This window comes from Falco rusticolus, chromosome 13 (genome assembly GCF_015220075.1).
Source record: "Falco rusticolus isolate bFalRus1 chromosome 13, bFalRus1.pri, whole genome shotgun sequence".
Classification (NCBI taxonomy): Eukaryota; Metazoa; Chordata; class Aves; order Falconiformes; family Falconidae; genus Falco; species Falco rusticolus.
In genome coordinates, this window is record NC_051199.1 from 13558920 (window position 1) to 13584188 (window position 25269).

Sequence of the window (25269 nt, forward strand, 5' to 3'; positions counted from 1 at the left end):
TTTGAACACTGATATTTTATTTTTTCTTAAATCCCACAAAGTTTCCCCTGTATGTATTTCTTCCTTTAGAGGCAGAAGCACTGACAGACTACTATTAAGGATTTAAAGAAATCAAAAAAATTGATATAATGGTTTTTCTACAGCAAAGTAAAAACTTTGGCAAAAACGTCCTCTTCCAGAATGATTTAGTTTCTGTATTATTTTCTATAACTTTTTAGAGATAAAATGAGGCTATGAAAAAGAATCTGATCTTTCTATTGTCTTCCCTTGTCAGTTCCTTTTCTCCATAACTTCTTTTTTTTTTTTTTTTTTTCCCTTTTTGTTTTAAACGTGTACATAGACTTTTTTGCAGTGTAGTGAACCTTAGTGCCAGGATGAAAAAAACTAAGTAGTAAAAACTTCAAACTTTGTCTCTTTTTGGTTATATTTTGTGGAACCAAAATTCCTGCATCTCCCTTTTTCCTTCAAAACTGTGGTGGAGAAAGAGTGGGTTCAAAGATTTATTTTTGCAATAAAATATCAAGAAAACTATTACTGATAATCTTTATGTATGTGTCTATGCAATGGAAGGGTGAAAGGGATCATGTCAAATCTTGTAATGGAACCAGAGATTTTTCATTTAAGACTGTATTTAACTTTGCTTTCATACTTGTTATTTAACTCATGTTTAGTAATTTTTTCTTGTAAAAAATACATGGACATGATTGAGATTTTCAATGACTTTACGTGAGAGAAACTTTACAAATGAGAATGATTTTACTTGCATATTCAGTGTGGAATTGTTTAAGAGTTATTTATCCAGGTTTCTGTGAATGGAGGACAAACCGAGGTCACTTATTATTCTGGTTAATCATTAGCCATGTTTATTTATTAGGTTAATTTGCAGAGTTTCAACAATCTTGTGTCCTTGGAAAGGGTCAGGAAATAGCACCAAATCAGATATACTGATTATCTGTGCTGTAAAAAGAACAATGAGTTTTTTCTAGATCATGTACTTGGAAATGTATTGTTGGAGTGAGTTTTGAACCAAGTTCAGGCAATTGTTGCTATAGATAAAATACCTTCTAGGGACTCTGTGCTACTCAAGTTTGCAGTGTTTGAGAAAGCCTTACGATAGTCTGCTGCTCTTGTGTCATGTTCATGTTATGATATCCACTTGAAAGCACAACTCTTAGTAAGTGAATTAATCTCAGCTTTTCTTATGGTCTGCTTGTGACACTGCAAAACTGATTATCGTGCTCTATTGGCATATCTATGCTATAACGTCTACCTTTCGTGCTAGCCAGTTCTACATTACTGTTTGTGTGGTACCTGAATTTGCTTACATTGCATTATCTGATGCATCTTTGATTCGTAATTAGACTGTAGTCTCTCAGAGATAAGACTGTCTTTTCTCTGTCTGAAAACTGTCTAGCAAAATGAGGTTCTGGTCCAAAACTAGGACACTGTGAGCTACTTTGCTGTTGTCACTGGGGTGATAAAGAATACCAAATCAGAATATTAGCAACTAAGAAACTCAGTTATCCAGCAGGTAAAAGAAAATGGTGTGCACGTGCATGCTTACAGCCTCTTGTCTTTTCCTTCTAAAGATGTCTGTTTCTGATATGAGAGTGGCAAGTCATCCTTTAAGGAAAATTCAGCTGAAGACCATAAAACGCTGCATTTTTTCTTTGATTGTCAGTTCACCCTGAAATGCACTTTTGGGTTTAGTAGCTTTTCCATTTTTTCACAGGTATAGAATAGTACTTATCTTACTTCATAAGCAGCCATTATGTCTGTTTTATCCACATACAAAGCACCGGAGAAATAAAATGATAGGTGCCCTGATAAGTTAAGGAGGATAAACTTTTGAAGTCTACAAATAATACAGTTCCTTTTAGCTGATTGATTTCAGGTAAGTGCAAAGGACACATACAACCCCTTTTTAAACTGAAAGGAATGCATCTGAATGATGGGTAACTGCAGTTCAAGTAGAAACACTTTAGAAGTTGCTTTATGGAGAATTGGTGCTCTCTGTCCCAGACTCCTGCTTCTATTCTGTGTAACTGAATGTTAGTTTTTCAGATTGAAAAGAAATCTGTAAAGAAGGAGAGAGCTTTCCTCCTACTCTATTCATAGCAGCATGTATGTGAGCTGCTTGAAAAGCAAACCTCTGTGCAAGTGAGAGCTACGTTGCTAGTTGGTAGCTTGGAGCAGTGTCAAGGATGCAGTAGGTCTGTCATTGTGATATTTGTATTACCCATACTAGCCAGCTAACAACAATCATTGTATCTCTTTCTCCTTCTCACCCCTTGTATATGCCATCATATATACAGCATTAGTGCTCTGGTCATGTTGTTTAATCTTGGAGGACCACATCACATGCAATCTCATCCTCACCCCATTGCCAGAAAAAAACCCCATGTTAGTTTTGGCTGCAGATGGGCCCAAGGTCTGTCTTGCAATTTAATACATACCTAAATAGTCAAAGAAACTTACTGTGCATTTGAAGTCTTTGTCCCTCTTCCTTCCCTTCTTTCTTCTATGGTAATCTTGCACACATTTTCCTGTTGCGCAGTAACTACTCTTTTTTTCTCAGTGCAAGTTTCAGTGTGTACTATTGAAGTACATATCCTGCAGTATCATGTAGGCTTCTCTTTATGAAGGTGGTGAGCATTTATGGATGGAAACATCTTAGCACTTACATTATGCTCTCTTTTTTTCATCTTCAGTTATTTTTGCACTTTTGTGTGAGTGCAGCAATCCCAAATCCCTCATTCTCCTTTCATTATAGAGCATGAGAAGCCAGGAGAACAGTGTAGTCATCTTTCTGACTAATGCTACAGAGCAGCCAGTAAGAGCAAAAATGCCCCACATGAGGAAGCAAAACTATATGAATACAGAGAAAGAAGCGTTAGTGGACAAAAAGCTTTGTGTAAGATCATATTAAACCAGAAAAAAACTGCAGGAGTTTAGTCTAAAGTAGCTGGAAAAACTGGTGAAGATTGTTTGCAAGACACTTATTGATTTTACCTTCATTTTTAGTGGTAGATTGTAACTGGGATTACTGGCCTGTGTAGAGGAGGAATTCTAACTCTGGTCAGGTGCACAGTGTCTTGGGACTAAGCAGGCAAAAACCAGTGATATTTGCTGGAGTAAGAAAGTAAAGATATTTGGGACTGAGAAGAGTTAGAAGCAAATTGCTACTACCTGGGAGCAAAGTTACAATTTTATTGTGGGATGCTCTGGAATGGGACAACTTTGCTCACCGTTTGTTTGAGCTCTGCCTTTATATACACAGGATGAAATGTCCACGTACTTATTTGTTAGCTAAACTGGGCTATATCTGTCTTGAAAAAAGTCACGCAATATAAAGCCATGTACATAGTACTGGATTATAGATCTTGGGTTTTTTTTCCCTGATAAGTTCTTGAAATACCTTTGTTTATTCTCTTACTTTTCCACTAGCCTTAAGTAGAATATTACAGCTTCAAACGGTAATGCATTGTAAGCTGTAAAAACAAAAGTAGCTGGAAAAAATTCACTGGAATTTACCCGCTGTCAGATACCAAGTATCTTATATTGCATTTTCCTTATTTAAATTATTGAGATGAAAATCCAAGAGGATACCTTTAAGTACTGAAACGATCTGTTCTTTGGTTTTTTTATTCTAAAATTAATATTTCTTAGTCTAGATTTTAGAGAATGATATGTTTTTCTTAGGTGTCAATACCTGATTCAAAGACTTTTGCTTAAAAAACCCAGCCCTTTTTGAACCTAGCTGGCTCCAGATCAGGCTGCTACTGTTTCTGTCAGAATAAAAATACAATTTGATTCCCAAACGGGATTTCAGGTTTTTTTGTATAGTTCTACCCTAGTGTGGCACATTGCCATTGCCTAAGACTACTGAACTAAGTGGATATCATTCACAGGGACAGCAAGGATCAGCACAACTTTTTGATTTCCTCATTGGTATTTCCTCCCTCTTGCTTTTCCCTTGTGACATAAATAGGCGTAAGAGATGTTGTTGCCAGAAGAGTGGGTAGGTTTGTGTTAATGCCTAAGAACAAATGTCAATCTAGAAATGTCAGTCTTGTATGCTTTCGAAGTATATAACCAGATTATTATTTTGCTCTATCTTTTCTTTGAAAACTTTATCGTAATCTTCTATGCAATCTTGTATTGGGCATAAATACTGTGCTACATGACAATTTCTTGCTCCAAATTTAGCAGCACAGCTTTGTAACGTTATGCAGGAATAAAGCAAAAGAGAGTTTGGGTGGATAATTTCTCTCTCCCTGAAAAGAATGTCTTTCAGAAATAGACATACCAAAGAAATGCTCAGAGCTGTGAGTCACAGCATTACTGGGTTGAACCATTATTCTATGCAGGTGTCTGGGCATACATTTTTAGGATTAGTAAAATGTGGAAGTATTATTTTTAATAAAAATATATTTTTAGGATAATGGCAGGGCTGTAATCTCTGAAAATCTGAATTCTAAAGAAGATTGACTTGACTGGAAGATATGAATATGTTTGTTATTTTAAGAATATTTTTTAGAAAACACTGAAAATATTTTCTTGAAATGCAAAGACAGAAACCAGGCTTTCTAGGATTAAAGCATCAGACACCCATATTCAAGATCACTACTAAACAGATAACCTCCAAGAAATAGTGCTTCTGGTGCCTTCTACAGTTCTTTCTTTTGCACGTACTGTTGTCTTTTTCATATTGATTTCTCTTTCTCTTCTGTCTCTGTCCCTTGTTTTCTAGCTCTATCCTAGTTGCTGTTTTCATGTCGTCTTTTTTTTTTTAACTCATGCCTTTGTCCTGTTCTTGCCTACCAAGATTCTGTGCTTTCTTTTTTTTTTTTTTTTCCCCCCCTCTTTGGAGCAATTCCCACCCCCCTACCCCTCCATTCATATTTTCTTTCCTATAAGAAGAAATTTTTAGTTTCTAAGATATAGCACAACCACCATAGGCTATTCCTTCTGAAAAGGAAGTGGGGCCTGGGTGGAAGTTTAAGCCAGTTATGCTGGTACTCGGCATTAATATTTAAACATATTTTCCCCCTTTTATATAGCATTCACCTACTATTTCCAATTATTCTGGGAAAATTATCTTAGGGAAACATTTTAATGCTAAGTGCTTTTTGGTATTTAAAACTGCTCTGGTAGATTAATTTAGGGCAATACATTCATTTTTAACAAAAAAATGGTTTTTTCATCAAAAGTCTCTTTGAAGGATAACTTCACTTGAACTCCCTAAGGAAGCTGTATTCCCAAAGAGTTATATTTTATCAGGTGAAATATTTCGTCCTAGCTTGCTACAGCTGGCATCAAAAAAACATACATGTAGCCTAAACATTAATCTCTGCTCAGTAGTGCAGGGTAGTGGACCAGTAGATGTGCTGTTGAATAATGGAGATGGCCAGTAGAGCTGTCCCTGTTCAGCTCCTGTGCCAGCACGCATGGAAGTCAGACAGGCTTCTCTTGTATGCATCGTGCATCTCTGGTAAAGGCTTAAGGCATGATTGTTATTGTGGGATCTCGCTGATAGCTATGCAAAGGCTTTTCAAAGTCAGTCTAAAATGATAATAAATTAGGATGGTAGCTTTTACTGTCTTTGCACAGGCACTACTGACAACACATCTGTCTGTTTGTTCTGCCTTGGCTTTGGGAGGATGTTCTTTTTAAGAATATTTTAAAAAAATAACTTGAAATATTTTCGTGAAATGCAAGAGACATGGAAACCAGACTTTCTAGAATAAAGCATCAGACACCCATATTCAAGATCTCTTCCATATGTGCCTCAGTAGGAATGTGAATAGAAGCACAAAGGCTGGGGAATCTGGGGAATAGGAAGTTCGAGCTCCAGGGAAGTCCTGGGAACTATATCTCCACAATGGGTGCATCTTTCTCTGTTTCTAAGAGGTGTGGGTAAACCAGGGTTGTCTTATCTTTACTTTTGCTTGGGTAGTTACTGCTTTCTGAATATGTGGGCAGGCAGCAGCCACTGGGCTGCCTCAGTCTCAAACCTCCTGGTTTCCCAAATGCAGAATTTACATGTTACCTGATTAATAAGTGGATAAGTTCTATTCTGGAATTTAAAAAGGTTAGAATTGAAATCTATTGTCTATATACTCTTGTAGAGCACAGCTTAGCTTGTTCTTACTCAATCAGAATGTACTACCACTGCACTGCCCAGCTTCTCTAGACATTCTGTTTCTTTGAACTTTAAATTCTAATCCTTACTCAAACATGTTTAAAATAAATTACACTTTTGTTTTGTAAAGTAAAATAATTTTTGAATTCTTAAGTATTTTCAAGGTGCCAGTTGTAATGCAACCATCGTCTATGGCTTATAACAGAAAAGGATACTTGTGGTCAAAGCCATACCATATTCTGACCAGCCATGCACTCTCAGCTTTGGTAGTATTTTTGTCCAAGTTAGATGCACTCTGCAAAATAAATGAATGAAATGAAAAGCATTTTTATAACATAAATAAAACATGGAGTTCTGATATTAAAAATACATGTCAGACTGAATTACAATTAACTGCACTTTTTAATTTAAAAAGCTTCTTTGGTGCACAAATGTCATCTCTGTGAATCAGTTCAGGAGTAAATTGGCTCTTATAGCACATTTCTCATTGCTCTGTACTCATTGGAAGAGTGCAGCATTGACTTTTATTAATGATTCCAATTTTATTAAGCAGCTGAGAAGCATTTTATTCTGAGATCAATAAAGCGGTATTTCGATTTAATTGCCATTGCGGGATTTCTTCAGTTTACTCCTACAAGATCAAATGCTATTTGTGTATGTCTAACAGAATGTCGCTCCCAAAGGGATTGTGATATTCTAAAATTATGACACTGCTTTTCTTTCTGTGGTTCTTTCCGAGGGGAGAGGAACACAACTTGTGTGAACAAGACTCAAAATATGCTGCTTTTCATTCTGCCAGACAGTTCTGAGGTGTGCTGCACAGGTAGATAGGTGGACTGTCCTTTTACTCAGGGTCATAATTTGGAATTGTACAGGTGACTGTTTCTAATGTATTAAGGCAGCTAGTTTGGTCATACTTTAGGCATCACATCAGTACTAGCAGAAGAATTAGTGGCAGGATGGAATTAGGGATGGGATTGCTAGTTCTCCAAGGTTACTTCATTATTGTTTGTGTTTTGTTGCAAGTTAGATTATTTTTTAATGGGAATATTTTTCTTCATGCAATTTTAAACAAATTTAATTATTACAAATGTAATCTCTTATTATATATTAACATACAAATAAATAGGCTGATGATAATAATGTCAATGGTCTGCTCCTCAAAACTGTAAGGTCTAGTTCCAAGCCAGCCTGTACGTGGGAACTTTTACATTGATTTCACTGAGTTTTGAATAAGGTTATATGGAGACAGAAACGATATTGTAGCTGTTACAATTTTGCTAATGTCAAAGGTGGTCACAGTGAACTTACAAATGCACCAAAGAGACCAAATATTATTCTTGGGATCTGTTTCCCTGTAACGGAATTGAGTACTTTAGTAACTCCCTCTAGTAACTGGGGAGGCTGGAGTTGAGGAAGATGGCACTAATCTCTGAGCAGCAGAACACTCTTGTAAGCCCTGAATATCTAATAGTGCCTTTTGGCAAAATAGATACAGACTGGGAAAAGGGTTGAAACATTTAAGCAGTAAGCATGATGGCAGGTAAGGTCTGTGTTAGGTCAGCACAAAAAGAACACTGAAAAAAAGAGTGTGAAGGACTAGGGTGGACAGGGATAGAGATGAGAAAGAGAAGGACAGGCATGGAAATTGTGGAGTGAAATGCAGCAAGCAGCCAATGAGTGCAATGCAGAGGAAGGCTAGTCAAAAGCACAGAGAGCTCTGTAAATGGCCTGTGTCTTTCATTTGACTACTGATGTTTCAACAAGTCATAGTGTTGTTAGTTAACTCCTCTTTCCAAAAGATTCCTCATATTGGAACATGAATTTTTCCTGTACAAAGTAGTGGACAAAGTCTGCATGAGAGTATAATCCTGCTGGTCCTGATCTGGACCTGCTTTTATTTCTTGCATTAATGTTTGTTGCTGCCTTGCTCAGCACCTGCTCTGGTGGCATGTAACTTCTGGCTTGTTTGAGTTCTGCGAGTTTGACATGTTTTGCCTTCTTCCTTTTGTATATGAAATCTGTGTCTCGTTAGGTGCTTTTGCATTAATGGGAATCTGGGTAGTTATCTGTAGGGCAGCTCCTGCGTAAACAGTACAGTCAAGGGACAGCAGGAGATGCAGGTGTGAATGGTTTTGGGCTATAGCAGATCCTTGGATCCTATGATCTTAAACCCTATCTTTTTACTTTCCCTACAGTTCAGAGAGGTAGAAGTAGGGGGAGGCATTCCACTGCGTCTTCGGGACAACAATTTTCTCTCTGGGAAGTGAGAATGTCAGTGTTTCTCACGTTTGTCTTGGGAATTACCCATATGGAGATTATTCTCATTAGTACTTCCAATAAATTCACCAACCAACTGGCAGATGTAACTGATGGGGAAAGTATAAATAATTTCCTCATTATACTAATAAAGACATAGGGATGGTTAAATAAACTATGAACGTTAGTTTGACAGAGATGATATTGATAGGTGTTTTGCATGCTATTTAGTTTTCTCCTGAGATCAATACTAAATCTACAATATTTTCCCCAAATGCTTGTAGAGAATATATTCTTACAGTCTTGGTAGAGATTAACCTAGCAGAATTTCTGAGATACATAAATCATCTGAAGAAAATATGTTATTGACTTCTTTTTTTTTTTTTTAATGAGAAATTAGTTAAAAAGCCCACTGCCGTAAAAGGTTTTGCCTTTAACAGATCAACTTTGTAGCTCTGTTCCGTGGTTATTTATCCTGCATTCTGTTTATCAGAGTTAGTTTTTGATATTTATACATGAATGTATGTGATATGCACCAAACTGTTTTTGCTTGTTTTTATATATTTTCTATGAAATAATATATTAACTGTAGTATGCATTTATGCAATTAAATTTTGAAAATGGAGTTATGACAGTCCAGTAAATAAATGGATATGAATATTGGGCCATTATTTCTTCTGTTTATGTTTATATTGTGATATTGATATGATGATAAACATATTTAAGGAAAGACAAAGCAGAACTGACACAAAAACTGGGATGCTTTTGATGGGTGAGGTCACAGTATAGTGAAGTCCAGATGTTAGTTATACATTAAAAGGCTCTACGTTTTTGCTAGGGAAGGAGCCCTGGATTCCAGGTCTTACAACTTCAGCTGGAATTTTCTTCTAGCTGGTTGCCAAAATTACTGGTTGAGCCAGTCCAGAATAGAGCATAATCAGAAGTCCAGAAACAACTGTGTACATGGAAGTCTTGACTAAATATAATTCCTTGAAAGAAGAGAAAATTTAATTTGTGGAAGGGAAAGGAAGGAAAGAAGGGAGATCAAGATGAAGTATGAAAGGAAAAGGGTTATGCAGACATGTAACTGCTATCCCTCTGACACAGTACTCATGAGGTAGAAGGTGTTTTAAGGCTTTTTCTGCCCCCCAAAAATCCAGGACAGGTTACAGATATGGATTGAGAGGCTCCCACAGCAAGGTACCCTACGTCCTGGTAGTTCGAGTGGTTGCAGAGGAGATAAATTCCAGCCTCTGCAGCAGACCTTGTGGCTTCCATTCTCTGGCTGAGAAGGGAGGAGTCTAGCAGTTTATTTTCTGCTAATTTTACTGTCCTTTAAACATCCTATTCCTGACAAAATATTCAGGTTTTATTTCTGGTACAGTGTCCCTGAAGGTCCAATTAACAGCACTGAGATTTGACATGTGGTTTAAAGTTCAGCTGGGAGAGAGCTTGAACTGGGAGAGGGAGATGCTGGCACTTGATATGCTATTTGTTCAGGGATATATGCAAGAAAAACAACTGTTTTGGCTGTGAAGACACACTAACATAGGAATAAAATGTAAACTAAACAAACCCATCACATTTAGAAATAAAAGAAATAAAGGGAAAGAAAAGAGACAACAAAGGGAAAGAGGAGGCATTAGGCAGATGAAAGAGGAAATGAAAAGAAATAACCTGGCATAAATTGAATAACTGCCGTAGGTACTAAGTTAAAACCAAGAGAGCTACAGAGAATGCGGAAAAGGTTTGAATTAGTAAAAGACTGAGTTGTCAAATACAGAAAAATTAGACAGATGAAAATACAATACCACAGCAGGGGTGGTGGTGGTGGGGTGGGGAGAAGGAGAAGAATAATCTGAGCAGCAAACCTATCTTCTAATGTAAAATTCTACTACTATAAGTAGTGCCAATTTGGGACACAATAGAGCATGGAAAGTGTTATATTTGTTTACGCCTTCTGTGTTGTATTGCTGAGTTTTGCCAAACGAGATAGGTGTTAATTCACAGGGCACAGCTGGGACACTGGATATATTATTGCTATTCATAAACATGATTATTTTTGTTTTTAATCAAAGGAGAAAATTAGATGCCTATTAACTTCTGAAGAAATTGGGTTTTCACAAAACATACATATAGTCAATTTTATACTGTATTCAGCCTTCTCTGATCTTTGATGTTTCATGAATACTGCAAAGTAAAAAATTTCTGAAATGATATATCTTTAAAATCCAATCAAGAATAGATTAAGATTAAGGTTCTGTGTCCAGGCCTTGGTCAGAGGCACTGCAGGAATTCCTACCAAGATGCTTAGGAGAGTGGTATTAGTGATTAGTCCCCTCAGACTCACAATAAATCAGTATCTTGGCCTGATGCAATAGGGTGTTATGCTAGGCCTGTTAATAGTGACTGTTAATAGTGACTGAAGATATGATCAGTTATGAATAATATTTTTTCCTTTTTTCCAAATAAACATTAGGACAGTTAGACACCTGAATTCCATTCAGTTTCAGTGAAAATGGAGACCCTAAATGCCTTGATATGTCCAAATGTGTAAAAGCTAAGAATACTCAGTATGTAAGATATATTAAATTTCTGCCTAATGTATTTTCAAGTGAATAGAGTATCTTATTCATGTCTTCCCTTAACTTATTTTTTATATTTATATTGCTGCTGGGTGATTTCAATTTCAGTTCCAGTTGTGCAGTCTGAGAGGATGCATGGGATGGTATTATTATTAAATAGGAACACACTTAGTATTAGGCACTTTTTGCTTTGGCAACTTGTCAGCTGTAGTGTTGCTTCTCCCTAGTTGTACTGCTCTTACCACACTGAAGCAGATGTTATATCTCTGTATTGACTTTCTGTAGATTTCTACTGTTGCAGGCAGTGCTGTATTTGAAACTGCCATACATGTATGACAAAAGAGGGAAGGTGGCAGATGAACAGCTGCAGCTTGTTAAATAGCCGCCTTTAAAGTTTTCAAGTTCACAATGTACTTAGGTTTTCATGTGAAAAATAACTAAAAAATATTTGCAGAAACCTGACTTACTAGAATTGAACACAACACATTCTCCTTTTGTATTCCAGGGCATTAAACATTGTTCTGAGTTGTCTCATTTCCATAAATGCAGCATTTGGAAGGTGATAAATTTTTGGATTTATGAAGGCAATACTCCTATTCATTTGTTTATTAGACTTTTCAGGATATTTTTGCACTTACAATTTTCTTCAAAACTCAATAATATTTTTAGTTACAAAATTTTCATGAGTGCATACATATTGGAAACAAAAAATCTTATCTTTGTACCTTATACAATAAAGATCCTTTGCAGCACCTTCTTATTTTCAACCTGCCAGCCTGCCTGTTATAAGCATTTTCAGCTATAACACTATTTTTGATAAACATGATCTGCCAATAATTGAACGTTTTTTAATTCAGCATGTATGTCTAAAATCCTGACATACCTGGCTTGCAGCTTCTACTTTCAGATCTTCATCTGGATCTACACCAACTCTGAAAAAAAAAAAAGGAAACAAAAAAGGCAAAAAGCAAAGACATATGGTAACGAACTGGTACATATTAGAGAGCTCTGAGGGTAGAAGTGTTTCCCTTGTGCCACTCTTTCCTGCTAGGTGAGAGGAAAGCAAATTTGCTGGGAAGCAAATCAGAGGGGAGAGGAGATTGCAGTGGGTGATATGCAAGATGATGCAAACCTGGGGGGTCATTTTACTAATATGGACAGGAAGAAAATAAAATTGGTTGTTAAAAGTGGTGGAAGAATTGATGTATTTTGAATATGGCTGATAGAAATGAGGAGATATGCAACTGATAAATGTTATGAGTTGAATGACTGAGGCTTGTGCTGATGTTCACACCAAGAAAGGAAGGAGAACAGTAAAGGATGATGAATAATGAGCCTTCTTATCACTGGAACCTGAAGCCCACAGCTAGGGGACCAATAGCACCTGAATGCTTCACAAGCCTCTGCTATAGCATCATGCCTACCAAGCTAATACAGAATTTAACGATGCAAAGAAAATGTACTTTTTCACTAGATATTCATTTAAGGCCACTTTACTGTTCTTCTGGCAGTCTTCCATGAGTATATTTTTGCTTTTGGTAAGAAAGCATCAAAACAGATTTCAGATTCATATTTAATATTAATAGTTACATACCTCAGCATTCTTTCCTGTAAAATATTATCCATACACTGTTATTCAGTCAGATACAGTGACAGGAACTGTATGCAGAGTGGATGTTTTTTATATGTAAATACTGAATGGAAGAGAAAATGTTTGTTTCTATCATAGCTCTTAAGCTTCAACAAATCTGAGTCCTTCAGGCATAAATATTTCTGCCTTTTTATTAAAAATAATGATCCTAGTGCTGACTCAACAAGGAGACAGAATGAATAGCTGTTTCTTTTCCTCTTTGTCCTGTTCTTAAAATTGCTAGAAAAATCTTCTGATGGTGCTAACATATTCATTAGTTTGGAGTAAAGCAAGTTAGGTATTTTCAATTTCATTAAAATGGAAACATTTACTGGGAAAAGAAAAAGAAACATTACACAGAGGTTTAACCGCGTATCTGACATTGGATTTGCTATTGACATGTATGTAATGGTGGTGTCTGGGGCCTTATCTATGCTCAGCATTGTAAAACTAAGCGGTGTGAGACAGCCCTGTAGTGCAGTGTGCAGTGTAAGTACAGTAGGATATGAAGGCTGAAACAATGGCACAAATGTAGGTGTGATGGTCCCAAACTCATAAAATGGGACAGAATCAGAAAAAGAATCCCAGTCTCCTCAATGTAATTACATGCCCTGTTTATTAGACTATGCTTGTTAGCTAACTCTGTACACTAACACCACTACTTGGCCAATACAGAAAAATACCAGCAGTACAATAGTTAAGGGTCTGCACAGTTTTGGAAATAAAAAAAATAAATACAAATAATTTATGCATGATAGGTGCAGCTGAAAGGCAAAGATACATCACAGACTTCCCCCCACACTCTTCTCCTTAATGAGCTTGACTTGACCTCAAAGAATTAGTCTCCTGGGACAGAAGTAATTTAGCCTTCATGTAGTTCTGAACTGGGGTTGAGAAACTGCCAGTTCTGACTGATTGTGTGTGTTGGAGTTGTGATGTGCTTATTACAGAATAAGCTAAGACAACAGAAAATGTTTCACCCGGAACTAAAAGGACTGCAATGGTACATGTGAACAAGGGTAGGCAATGGGGCCAAGAGGAACCTGAGTTTCTGCTTGTGATATTTCAGTAACAGTGATATAACTATGAACTAATCACACTGACAACAGCAATCCACCAGCATAGAAAAAAAATCTGGATTTACAGAGTTTTGCAGAATTCATGGTATGCTTAAGCTTCTCTGCATGTATAATTTCAAATCCGTATATTTAAAGATAGCTACCTGTTTTGCCTTGTTTATTCTGTACACAATAGTATATAGCATATATGAAGATACAGAAAATCTTAACAGGAGTACTATTACATTTACAGCCAGAAAAAACCAGCAGTAAATCTCTAATGAAATCACGCTTCTGTTTTAGATTTTTCATACAAGAAAAAGAAAATAAGGCTTCTATGCCACATGGATGCCACATAACTGCATCTGATGCTTTCCTTTGGTCTGGTCTCTGCTCTTGTTTAAAACACTGGGTCAGATGCCATTGCTGTTTTTCTCATGCAGTATTATTTCGCTACTACAAATTAGTGTGGATAGCACAATCTTGCCTATCGATTTAAAGTCCATTGGGAAAAATACCAGATCAATCTTTGCATTCTATGGGAAAATTTTTTTAATGCATTAAAATAGCAATACATTTTTGTAATAATTTGAACATTAGCAATTTTATTAAGTATGCATTAAGCAGACTCAGTTCAGTCAGTCCTGAAATTGAGGCTAATAATTTCATATCCAAACATAGGCTTGGGAGCCTAACATCAGGCACCTAGCATTGAAAATCAGAGTCTTCTATAATTAACTCTAATATACTTGACATGAACTAGAATGCTATTTTTAAATTGCAAATGTTGAAAAAACAAAGTATTACAAATTATATGAGGCAGTCAAGACAACTGAAATAAAGCACAGTTATGCACTTCGTTTCCCTCCTTGACTTCCTCAAATGACCTGCTAGATCTAATGCTATTGCCACTAGAATTTGCAAACTTGAAATTTGTATAAATTACTTGAAGGCTTCTAAGAAATACTCTTGTTAATATTTGTATAAACTTTTTCCCCTTCTTAACCTTCTCAGCTTTCAATTTCTGTGAGTAAATGTAATGGATGGTCAGAAAAGTATTTTCTTAGTAAGTTTTTTCTCCTTTCTTGCTGTCAACTTTTGTCTCTTTTCTTCCACTACCTTGTTTTACTTCTTGCAGTCTCCTGTCCTTCCATCCTGCTTTCCTGGTTGCTTTCCATTCCTTGTTTGTTTCTTCTTGGCTCCTCTAAATATTGTATGCTTTTATTTCTGCCTTTCTATTTGTGCATCTCTTTATTCTATACATTAAACACGTAGGATGACTTCTCTTCCATAAAAGCAAAGGCAGTGATTTTTAATCAGATCTATATTGCAGTAGAGTTTATCTACTCTATGTATTTAGATAGGTTTTAGTAACGTCTTAGATTAAAATTCCCTAGATACGAAGGAATTAAAAATCCTGAAAGCTGCTCTATGATGTTCTTTCTTTTTTTTGGATTTTTTTTTGGGGTGGTGATAGGTGATGTTTGGGTTTTTTGGGTTTTTTTAATAACGGCTGGATCAAAACCTGGCTTCAGAGATTGTTCAAAGTTGCTGTATTCAAAATCTGGAGGTGAAGCTTGTGACTTCAGCCAGTCTCTAGCAATTAGGCCTAAGTATTGCTAGAAACTGTGCATTAGTCTGCAGAAGTACCCTTTACAGCTGACTGTATTTAAATCCCTGTGTGCTATCAAGTGCATCATTTTTTTTTTTTTTTAGCAACAGTCGGAATGCATTTGGTAATAAGAGGAGGAATTTGTCACTGAATACAAAGCAGTTGATAACATCTTTTCTTATGTGGTTTGAAATGAAAATGGATGGAAAGCTAAATCGCAAATTGTCAGGGGAACCGGTAGTAAGAAATACAAAACCTCTCCATAGGAATACAGAGTAGTAAATCACTATTCAGGCATTGCAAACTTTTAATTCCTTCAATTCAAATCACCACAATGAAAACACTGTTGGATAAAATCTCTGCTTTCTACAGTGAAGCTACAGAAAAATCATATAGACTCATGCCTTCATGAGGATCTAGGCATGGAGAGCAGAACTTTTGGTGTCTGTACTTACAAGTGTGATTCTCAGCCCTCCGTTGATTTAAGTGCCAAGAAATCTGTAAATAGAGACATTTCTCTGAAAACTGAATTCTAATTACTGAAATTCTGCTTCTGGGCCTGTATAGGCTTTCTGTATTTGCAGAACCGAGCCTGGCTCGTTCCTTGCAGTCCCATCTAGTCTAGTTTGCACCAATCGTGTACTCATGCTGGTTAGCTGTGCTCCAGATGAGGCAGCCAGGACTGCTTTTATATGAAAACATGTCCTAAGAGAATGTAGTTGATACCTTCCCCTTTTTATTTAATGACTGATGAATTAGAGTGTCCTGCAAAGAACTGCGAAGCCTGGTTTCATCAGTCACCTCAGACTGAGGTGACTGCACACTACCACTCGTGAGTGCCATAAATACTGGCCTGAGAATGATATGGGTAGTGGCACTAACCACTGTTCTGCTGCTATTGTCCTGTTGTACCAAACATCTTTCAACTTCAAGCACTAATGAGGCCACAAGAAACGGTTGTTCATATGTGTATTATTTAATGCAACTAATGATGTAATGAAGAATACATCAGGTTTAGAAAAGTTTACAAGAGAAATGTCTTCTAATGCGAATAAGTCTTCCCTGCTCTAAGTGTATGATGGAATGTGATATTACAGAGCTGTCAGATAAGGGTCTGAATTAGCCATGCCTTTTCTGCTTCCTTCTCTGGATCAGTGGGGAAACAAAGGCAATTCAAGAGCTGAAAAGTTTGGCTGCTTTTTCTTTTTCTGGCCTCATGCTATAAAATGAGAATAATAATGCTTCCTCCATGCCATTGCTCATCTGTTTGGCGCATTTAGCTTGTAACTGCACATTCTTCATTACATTTGTATAAAATCTAGCTTAGCAGAACTATGATTTTTAGAGCCCTAGGACTGCTCCTGTAAAATAATTAGTGACAATATTAGTTTTTTTGATTGTGAAAGATTTTACTGGAAGAACTCATCTTCTCAGTGCCATTGCCTCAGCCTGCCACTGGCTGTCTCATTGTAACTAAAACAGCCTTTAAGCCTCAGCTTGTATCTCAAAAACTGCACATACCAGGAAAGGTTTTTTTGAGTAAGTGATTTATAGCCCATTTTCAAAGATGGCCATTAAACAGCATTTGCAACAGGAGTCTTGAATATTTTTGCATGAATAAATCTGAAGCTTGTAGCTATCCATCACCAGCGTATTACATTCAGTACAGAATTATTAACGGTAAAGACTAGAAACATGAGTAAAATCCAAAAAAGTCTGTTTCTTCATCTATAATATATCTTTACAATCGAAATTAAAAAAACTTCAGGATAAATAATGATTGCTCAGGCCATTATTCTTGTCTGTGAAGCAGTAAGTGTGATGTGTATTCCTAACAAACTGACACCTAAAATCAGCCTTTGCTTCTAGATTGCTGTATTGCTGCTACATATTATATTGCTGTGGACTGATGCTGTCAAAAACATCTGCTTTTGTTATAGTATGATATTTTGATTGACACAAATCTCATGGAGAATTATGGCATGAGTATAGATATTCAAAGTTCAGTTCAAGCTGATTTTGTTAATAAATGAAAACAGTTTTGTTTAAGGCAGGAATAATCACTTCTGTCTCACAGCAGAAAGAACAAATCAGTTTAATTTCATGCTGAAAAGGGCTAAAATAAATTATCAGGTAAATGATGCTTCCGAAATGGCTATGACAGCAGTTTGTCATGTGGCTAATGGTTTCTATCTTATACACATAACATACTGAAATAGGATGAAAAGTATAATTTTAAACCTGTAGAATCACGAGAATAAGAGATGTGTGCCATAGTTTGACTTTTGAACTTACAATGAACTTGATCTTTAGATACCTGGTATTGATTCTCTATTCTGTTAATCCTGTTTTATCTTGATATTGGGGTGGGGCAGGGCTAAAACAGTTTGGTCACTTTGAAGTAACAAGGTACATCTGTATGGGTGAACAGAATATCGGGCATCTTACAATCATAACAGCATGGCACTCCAGCTCAGGAGTTCTGAGCAGCAGTGATTTACATCCCTATAAAGCTTCTGGCACATGCAGTAGATTATGAATGTCATTATGCTATGTGAATATACTTGTAGTCAGGAATCAGGCCCCTTGCTTAAAAATAAGAACCAAAGTCAACTAAAAGGAGGTCATTTAACTTATGTGGAATTTTTAGAAATGATCATTTGTAGTGGTATCAGAGCATGTGAATAGAATTGGAATAAAATCAGTGTGAAGGTTGGCTGCAAGTTTTGTGTGGTAACAATGTAAGAATTGAGACTTGCTTTCAGATTTAAGGAAAGATCATTACAGCAGATTCTTAGTCTATAATAAGAGGTGTTGTACTGTTCATTGTGACGCTCAGGCTTGTTACACCGAAGATTACCAAATCTACCTGGATGCGAAATGCAAGTTGTGTTGTTTATGCCCACAGACTCAGTAGTTACATGAATTACATTCAGTTCCATGCCAAACTGAAAAAATAGCAGCTACTGCCTCTGCCAAACCTGCCCTGCACACTTACTTTGCCCTAATGGCATACTACTTATAGCTAAGCAGATCTAACTCGCAGCACATTGCTACAAGTCAGTTCAGGACTTTTTCGTATTCAGGCAGTGGGCTACGTGTGATTCCCATTTTAATGCTTGATTCTGAAAAATGTAGGGCAAGGCCATTTTACATTCATGTGTACATGTGTGCAATCTTTAGGGATCCAAACTCACAGTTGCTTCTTGCATCTGATACTAAATGAGTGCATGAGAAATTTGATTTCTCTCCTTTCTCTAGACCTGTTTTCTTGGACTTCACAGGAATTGCCAAATTAAATATCTTCAATGTGTGGCTAATAGACAAACTAGTGAAATCCACAGACCCTTGGCAGCAATGTTAAACATCCACTCAGGACTCAGCTGATCAGCACTAAGCTTGCTTCTTTTCGGTACTGATGTTTCTTCTGTGAAACACTCCCTCTTCCCCCTTCATTTTTTGTTTTCCCTTTATTTTAGGTTTTCTTACATATGTTTATAGTCATACGTTGTTCCTGTATCTTTCATTGCACCATGGTATGTAATTCAGCTATCACCTTCTACCTTGCAGTTTATTGCTCTGCTTTGCCAAGTAACGATTCACTTGCATGTTTTATTTTTCTACTCCTGCCTTAGGGAGAAGAAAAGTCTTTCATAAAATGGTATTTTTAGTGGTCCAAACTTAAATTAATAAACCTTTTGTTCTAATGTATATGGAAAACTCCACTACTCTTTCCCCTTTTTTATATTCTTATCTGAAAAACAAGTATCTTGTACGCAACTCTTTTTTTCTAGGAATCTGGCAATGTTCAGATCCTTCCAGCAGTTTGGCAAAGCTTTGCTCTATTCTCTGTTCCTTAGTAAGGACTGGATTGTGTGTTGTGCTTGTGCGTCAGCTGTTCCCCTCCCCTGCCCTAAAAGAGCAGGTTTTTTTCATCCTTCCTTTTTCTAAAATGCTCCCTATGGTTTTTGTGCAGACTCCGAATTGCGGTGCGAGGGGCGGTTTCCGCAAGGTGCTCTGCACGAGCCCAACCACTCCCATTCCAGCCAAAGGCACTGGTGTCACTGACTTTAAAAGGAGCACAGTTAAACCAGCTGTGCGTGTTTCCAAAGAGCCTTTCCTTAATACTTTTGCCATCTCTCAGCATTCCTGAGCTATACGGGGATGTGATGGTCATCTTAATTTTCCACTTATCATTGTACTGCATGACTCATCCAATGTATATTTCACTAACAGATCAACTGGTGAATGGCACTTCCTGGTACTGCTGTCATTTGCTGTTTTCTTAGTGAAAGAAATAGCTAGCTTCATGGAGCTCTTTTACATAAAACCTGAGATCTATAGAGTAAGGTAAGCGCTTTACTGCCTGCTTTTCAAGCATTTAAATTCTGTCTCTAAATTCCCTCTTACTTTGCAAAGCAAGAAGAGCAGAAAGTCCAGAACAGTGTGATAAGATTACATGGCGGTAGTTAGTTAATATTCACGGCCCTTCTCAGTTACTCTCTTTACTTATTGAACAAGTATGTGATTACTTGTAGGCAATCAGACATAGATTTACGGGCAAAGCGTGGGAAAGCTTGAAAGGACTGTAATCCTCCTAAATTTTCATTTTCCATCTCAGCTACAGAAAAAAACACGAACCCTCAGCAAATCTGAAATGTGGGATAACTCTATTGCTACCAGAAGCCTCCTAAAATGAAACTCTTACACTATAGTAGAATCTTTAATACTAAAATATTACAAAATTATAAAAAATTTGGTTTGTTCTACATTGAAAAAAATCTGTTCGGATTCAGTTCAATCCAGGCATCTTTGGAGAAATGTGGCTCCAAGGTCACATCACTCAAAAATACGACATTGTGATTAGAGAAACTGAAAAATAATAAAACATGAAAAATAACGTAATTTGAATAACTAAAACTGCAAGAGAAGCTTAGACATAAGGAATGTGCATGATAGTAGCTGGGATATACAGTGCAGTTACCACTTTCTCAGTATGGCTGCATTTTTCTATTTAGTTCTCACCTGAGTTTTATGTCTCTGATGAGGGGTGGGACTTGTAGAATAACAGGATTCCTTGATATCACATTATAGCTTTGGTGCAGCATTGACTTAGAAGAAAGGATGGGATTTAGTACCTCTTTTGGTAATAATAAGGTTATTTCTTTTGAGTGCCAACCCAGTAAATCCCAACTAAGTTGAGCTTTTGAAATATTACTGGATCACAGCATGGACTGGAAAGGTTGTCATGAGATGACTGTGATACCTTCCATCCAAACTCTTTACACTGTAACTGTTTTGGAAAGGGAAAAAAAAAAAAAGCATATAGAGGGAAGGAGCTAATGGTGATGGCAGGTGCTTTTTGTTTGCTTTAACTGAAGACACTGCAAAATGGAGAGGTACAGATACATAAATGCATCTCTGTATCATCCTTTCAGTAAGAGGCAGTACACCAAACACAATATTGATCAGTCTCCACATGCTTTAAAAAATTCAGTATTATTACCATACCCCTCTCTATACTATGACAAAGTCTGTAGATCAAATGCTCAGTACGTAATTCTGAAACTGTATTAATAAACACCACCCTCTGCCCCCCCCCCCCCCGGAAAATTATTAAAAATACATTTTCAGTTAATGCAGAAAGACAGAAATGGCACTGCGTTACAAGAAGTATAATTTTTTGCACATAGCCAATGTCCTAATTGCTACTTTCATGAACTCTATGGAGATTAATACAGCTTTCAGGAAAAAAAAATATAATCAGGAATTAGGCTATTTTGCTGGCATCTTTCTTAGACTACTAATGAGCTTTGCCAGCCAGGAAAAATGAGAACTGATTTTACAAAAGATCTGCATGAGGAAAAGAAACTGCGCTCAGATGTATTTTGACAATTTCCTACAGATGAGGCTAGTTAATTCCTGGCTCAGAAATAATAGTTCCCTCCAGTGAATTGTGTCAATGATTTTTAGAGCAGTAAAGTGTTTGTCCTCTGAATCACTTTAGGTGCCTGTTCCTTTATTTTCCTTGAACATACACAGCACAGCTTTGGAAAGAAGCCCAGGCCATTGTAGATGGCTTGCATTATTGCTAATGTGATTAATCCAAAGTAAAACATTAAATGCTCCTGAGGCATCAGTCTAAATAATGAGATGACCAACTCTGAGTTCCCTGGGCTCGCAACATGGAGAAAAACATATCTTTATCTTTCTCATCAACATTTGAAATGTATCATATAAAGCTGGTACTGGGAGCAATTCTGTGCACAGCCGTTGGAAGAGAAGAGTAATGCTGGTCAAGCTAAATGTACGCTGTGACCAAAACACACTGAGTAAATGCTACCAGCTTTGCTGCTGGGAACTGGTGACAAGGTAGCTTGCATGCAAGCTGTCACTGATCTTTCCATTTAGGCTGCGCTTTTCACAAGCAGTTTGTAAATCAGCTGCATTGCTTAAAGTCATATTTAATTCCCCGTTTGAAATATGTTCACATAAGTTCTGTCTGAAATACTCAGAACACCAGGAAATGATAGTAAGGACTTCTATGGATTGATTGACCCAAGGCTGTATAAAACATGTATATGGTATATTGGAATATATACCTTCAAAGATCTGCTGTACAATTGTTTTATCAAAGGGTAAATCAAAAAGATGTTTCTGAATTCTTGAAATGGTTTTAACCATTGAACACAATGGCCTTTAGAGTTGAGTCACTACATTCGTAAGCAGATACATTGCAATTAGTAATCTGAATAAGCATTGGAAAGATTTTTTCATGTTTCCTCATCTAGAAATAAATATTGTAGGACAGCGAGTGCCCGGTCCACTGTAACTTAGTCATATAAATATAGAAAAAAAATCTGCTATGAAACTTAATATTGCTTTTATTTTAGTTATCTATTTTCAGATCAGATGCATATTCACTATATTTTGCCAGCTCTGGGCATTCACCTTCTTTTTACATCTGAAATTACAAATCAAGCTTTGTAAAGGGAGAATCCAGGGAGAAGTCCCAGTCTGGAGTGAAATGTTTGGTACTAAAATGGAAGAGTTTTGCCTAAGTTTTCATTATCTGATGTGTGCAGAACACTTTTTTGTTTTAATATTTCAGCTTTCAGTTTTAATGGCAGCGAAACACCTCTGCACATTCATGTCAAAACACTCTAAAACCACTTTAAATACAGCAGGATAAACAGTAGTGCCATTTCTGAAGACTGTTCTAAAACACTGCTTAATGGAAAATTTAACTTTTCATTTCTTTTACAACAGTTTGCTTCTCAACATCAAAGAATTAAAAAATGACTCAAAAAGACACCAACTTTATTAGTTTTGTTACTCTACCAAAAAACCCCACCCTACATGGATTATATGCTCCTGATACAGTAAATATCAAAGCGTAATGGTCTTTTTGACAGAGAATGGTTATATGGAAATGCTGGAAAAGTATGCTCCCCTTCATCATCTAATGTTCATCTCATTCCATGTTGTTTTTAATTCATGAATATTTTTATTTCACTATAATCTTGGTCTGATAATTGTACTGTTTAGTTTAGACAGTATAGATCTCAGTTCATTTAAAATTTGCTTTTGCAATATAACCCTTCCTTCAGACACATAGCTATCGTTACCAGTTTTAGGCAATATATTTAGATCTCATGTGGCTGTTTCAAATAATATTTAGGCTGTTCATGTAAAAACGTCACATCTCAAAAACAGATACTGATCTGTAGTTGCACTGTTTACAATGCTAGACGATGCAAAAACTATTAATTATATAAATGTGCGTGTGTGCATGCTCACAGACACCCTCTAACTCGTCGTACTACAGAAGTTCCAGAGGGAAAATTTATTTTCTAGTGTAGTTGGCAAACTTGGACCAGATGCCATCACAATAGTGTAAGTTCTGCTATTCACGCAGTGATCATGGAGCAGTATATAGCTTTGACAGAATGTTACAGTTGTTTTTTTTTTCTTTTCAGTTTGCAGGAGAGTTTTACCTGCACAACAACAGCAACAAAGATAGATACTTCTACCTTAGTTGCTGCATTTGTCCAGAACTATAGGAACTGTTCTTATTTCACAGTATGTAAAGTCCCTTTCCAGAGTTCAGAAAATACACTAAATACAAATGTTATGCTTGGTTTTTTTACTCTCGAATTTAGTAGTCGCGCATTTTTAAATATGCATGATGTGGTAATAGATTTACTCATTTGAAGAGAATAAGAGCTCAAGTGGAATGTAAATGATCCAGAAACCCAGGTCTAGCACTTTAACATTGGTGAAATTCAACTTATATACATACATTTGCATTATGTTACATATTCAGAAGAATTTAGGAAATATTAGGCACTTATTTTGCATTTGTGATTATTCTGGGAAGGCAAAGGTTTCAAATATCAGTGCTAGCTTGCCCCTTTTGTGTCAGGAACTCAACCGTGGCTATAAACCTCTTGGTTCTGCTAATTCAATCCACCTCAAGTAAAAAATTTTCTAATCTTTTTTTTTTTGGCAATGAACCAAATTGGGAATCTTTTCTGGTTTGCTGAGGGCTCTCTCCTAGACATGTCCCGTTTTGAGATTTTTATGCTGCCTGCACCAGTCTTCGCAAGCCTTTTATGAGCACCTAGGAAGAGCGTTAATTACCCCCTTGTTGAATAGTGTGTATTAACTGTGACACTGTAGTTAAGGCTGATAAAACAGTTTCTTTTTAATTAATGTAATTAATTAAAGCTTTTATCTTTTGTAAGAGTATTTGGAGATCATCAAAGCTTCTTTGGGGGGGGGTAATAGTAATTTTTTTCTTCTTCTCCTTATAATCATATACAGCTTGAACATAAAGAGGATGAGATAGGGACTGTACTATAAAGATCCATAGTTTTATTTATGCTTCTTGTGTTGTTTTACAGTGTGTTGGAAGGTTTTTACTGCATCATGGTAAGAAACAGACTCCATTCCCAGTGTGTTTTTTGCTTTCATGTAAAAATAAACTACTGTACGTAGCAGCTATGAGCCAATACCTGAATTCAAGCAGTGATGACAACGAAAGCAATAGCTTGCACAAGATAATGCAGAGGCAAAGTGAGAAAGCAGAGTGAGAAATTGCCTCAATCAGGGATCCCCAAAGCATATTATACTTCTGCCTACAGGCCAAGAAAATAAATGAATGTTATTATGACAGCTTGCACCAGCTGAGGATCTGTCCCCATTTATTCATTGCCACTCAGCTTCCCTGGGGCTCTAAGTAATTCTCTGTGGCTAGTGGCTTCAGGCATATGTGAAAGTTCTGTCAGTGTATTTGTAAATATGCAATGCTTTGACACTGGCTTCAGGTTCCTACCTTACTGAATGGAGCAAGAAAACCTTATAGCTGGAAGGCGAGCCTAATGCTTAAAATTCTACATAGAATCATGGACTTGTTTAGGTTAGAAAGACATTTGAGGACACTGAGTCCAACTGTTAACCAACCACTGCCAAGATCACCGCTAAACCATGTCCCTAACTGCCACGTCTACATGCCTTTTTAAATACCCGCTGTAATGATGACTCCATGACCTCCCTGGACAGCCTGTTCCAGCACTTGATAACCCTTCCAGTGAAGAAATTTTTCCTAATATCCAGTTTAAACCTCCCCTGTCACAACCCGAGGCCATTTTCTCTTGTTCTATTGCTTGTTTATTTGGGATGAGAGACCGACCCCCACCTGCCTACAGCACCTGTCAGGTAGGTGTAGAGAGCAACAAGGTCCCCCCTGAGCCCCCTCCTCTCCAGACAACCCCCCCCCCCCCCCAGTTCCCTCAGCCGCTCCCCATCAGACTTGTGCTCCAGCCCCTTCCCCATCCCCGCTGCCCGTCTCTGGACACGCTCCAGCCCCTCTACGTCCCTCCTGCAGCGAGGGGCCCAGAACTGAACCCAGCATTCGAGGTGCGGCCTCACCAGTGCCCAGTGCAGGGGGACAGTCACTGCCCTGGTCCCGCTGGCCA

At 37.1% G+C, this 25269-nt stretch overlaps 1 protein-coding gene across 3 annotated transcripts in view; it reads right to left on the minus strand.

Annotated features, from left to right (window-relative positions):
- SLC9A9 (solute carrier family 9 member A9) overlaps nucleotides 1–25269 on the minus strand; it is a 211426-nt gene that overhangs the window by 48849 nt on the left and 137308 nt on the right. For all 3 annotated transcript variants that reach the window (XM_037406813.1, XM_037406812.1, XM_037406814.1), the window contains exons 13-14: nucleotides 11873–11921; nucleotides 6361–6440 (exon numbers count right to left, since the gene is read on the minus strand). In XM_037406813.1, the coding sequence (XP_037262710.1) occupies nucleotides 6361–6440; nucleotides 11873–11921 (129 nt within the window). The remainder of the gene's footprint in view (nucleotides 1–6360; nucleotides 6441–11872; nucleotides 11922–25269) is intronic.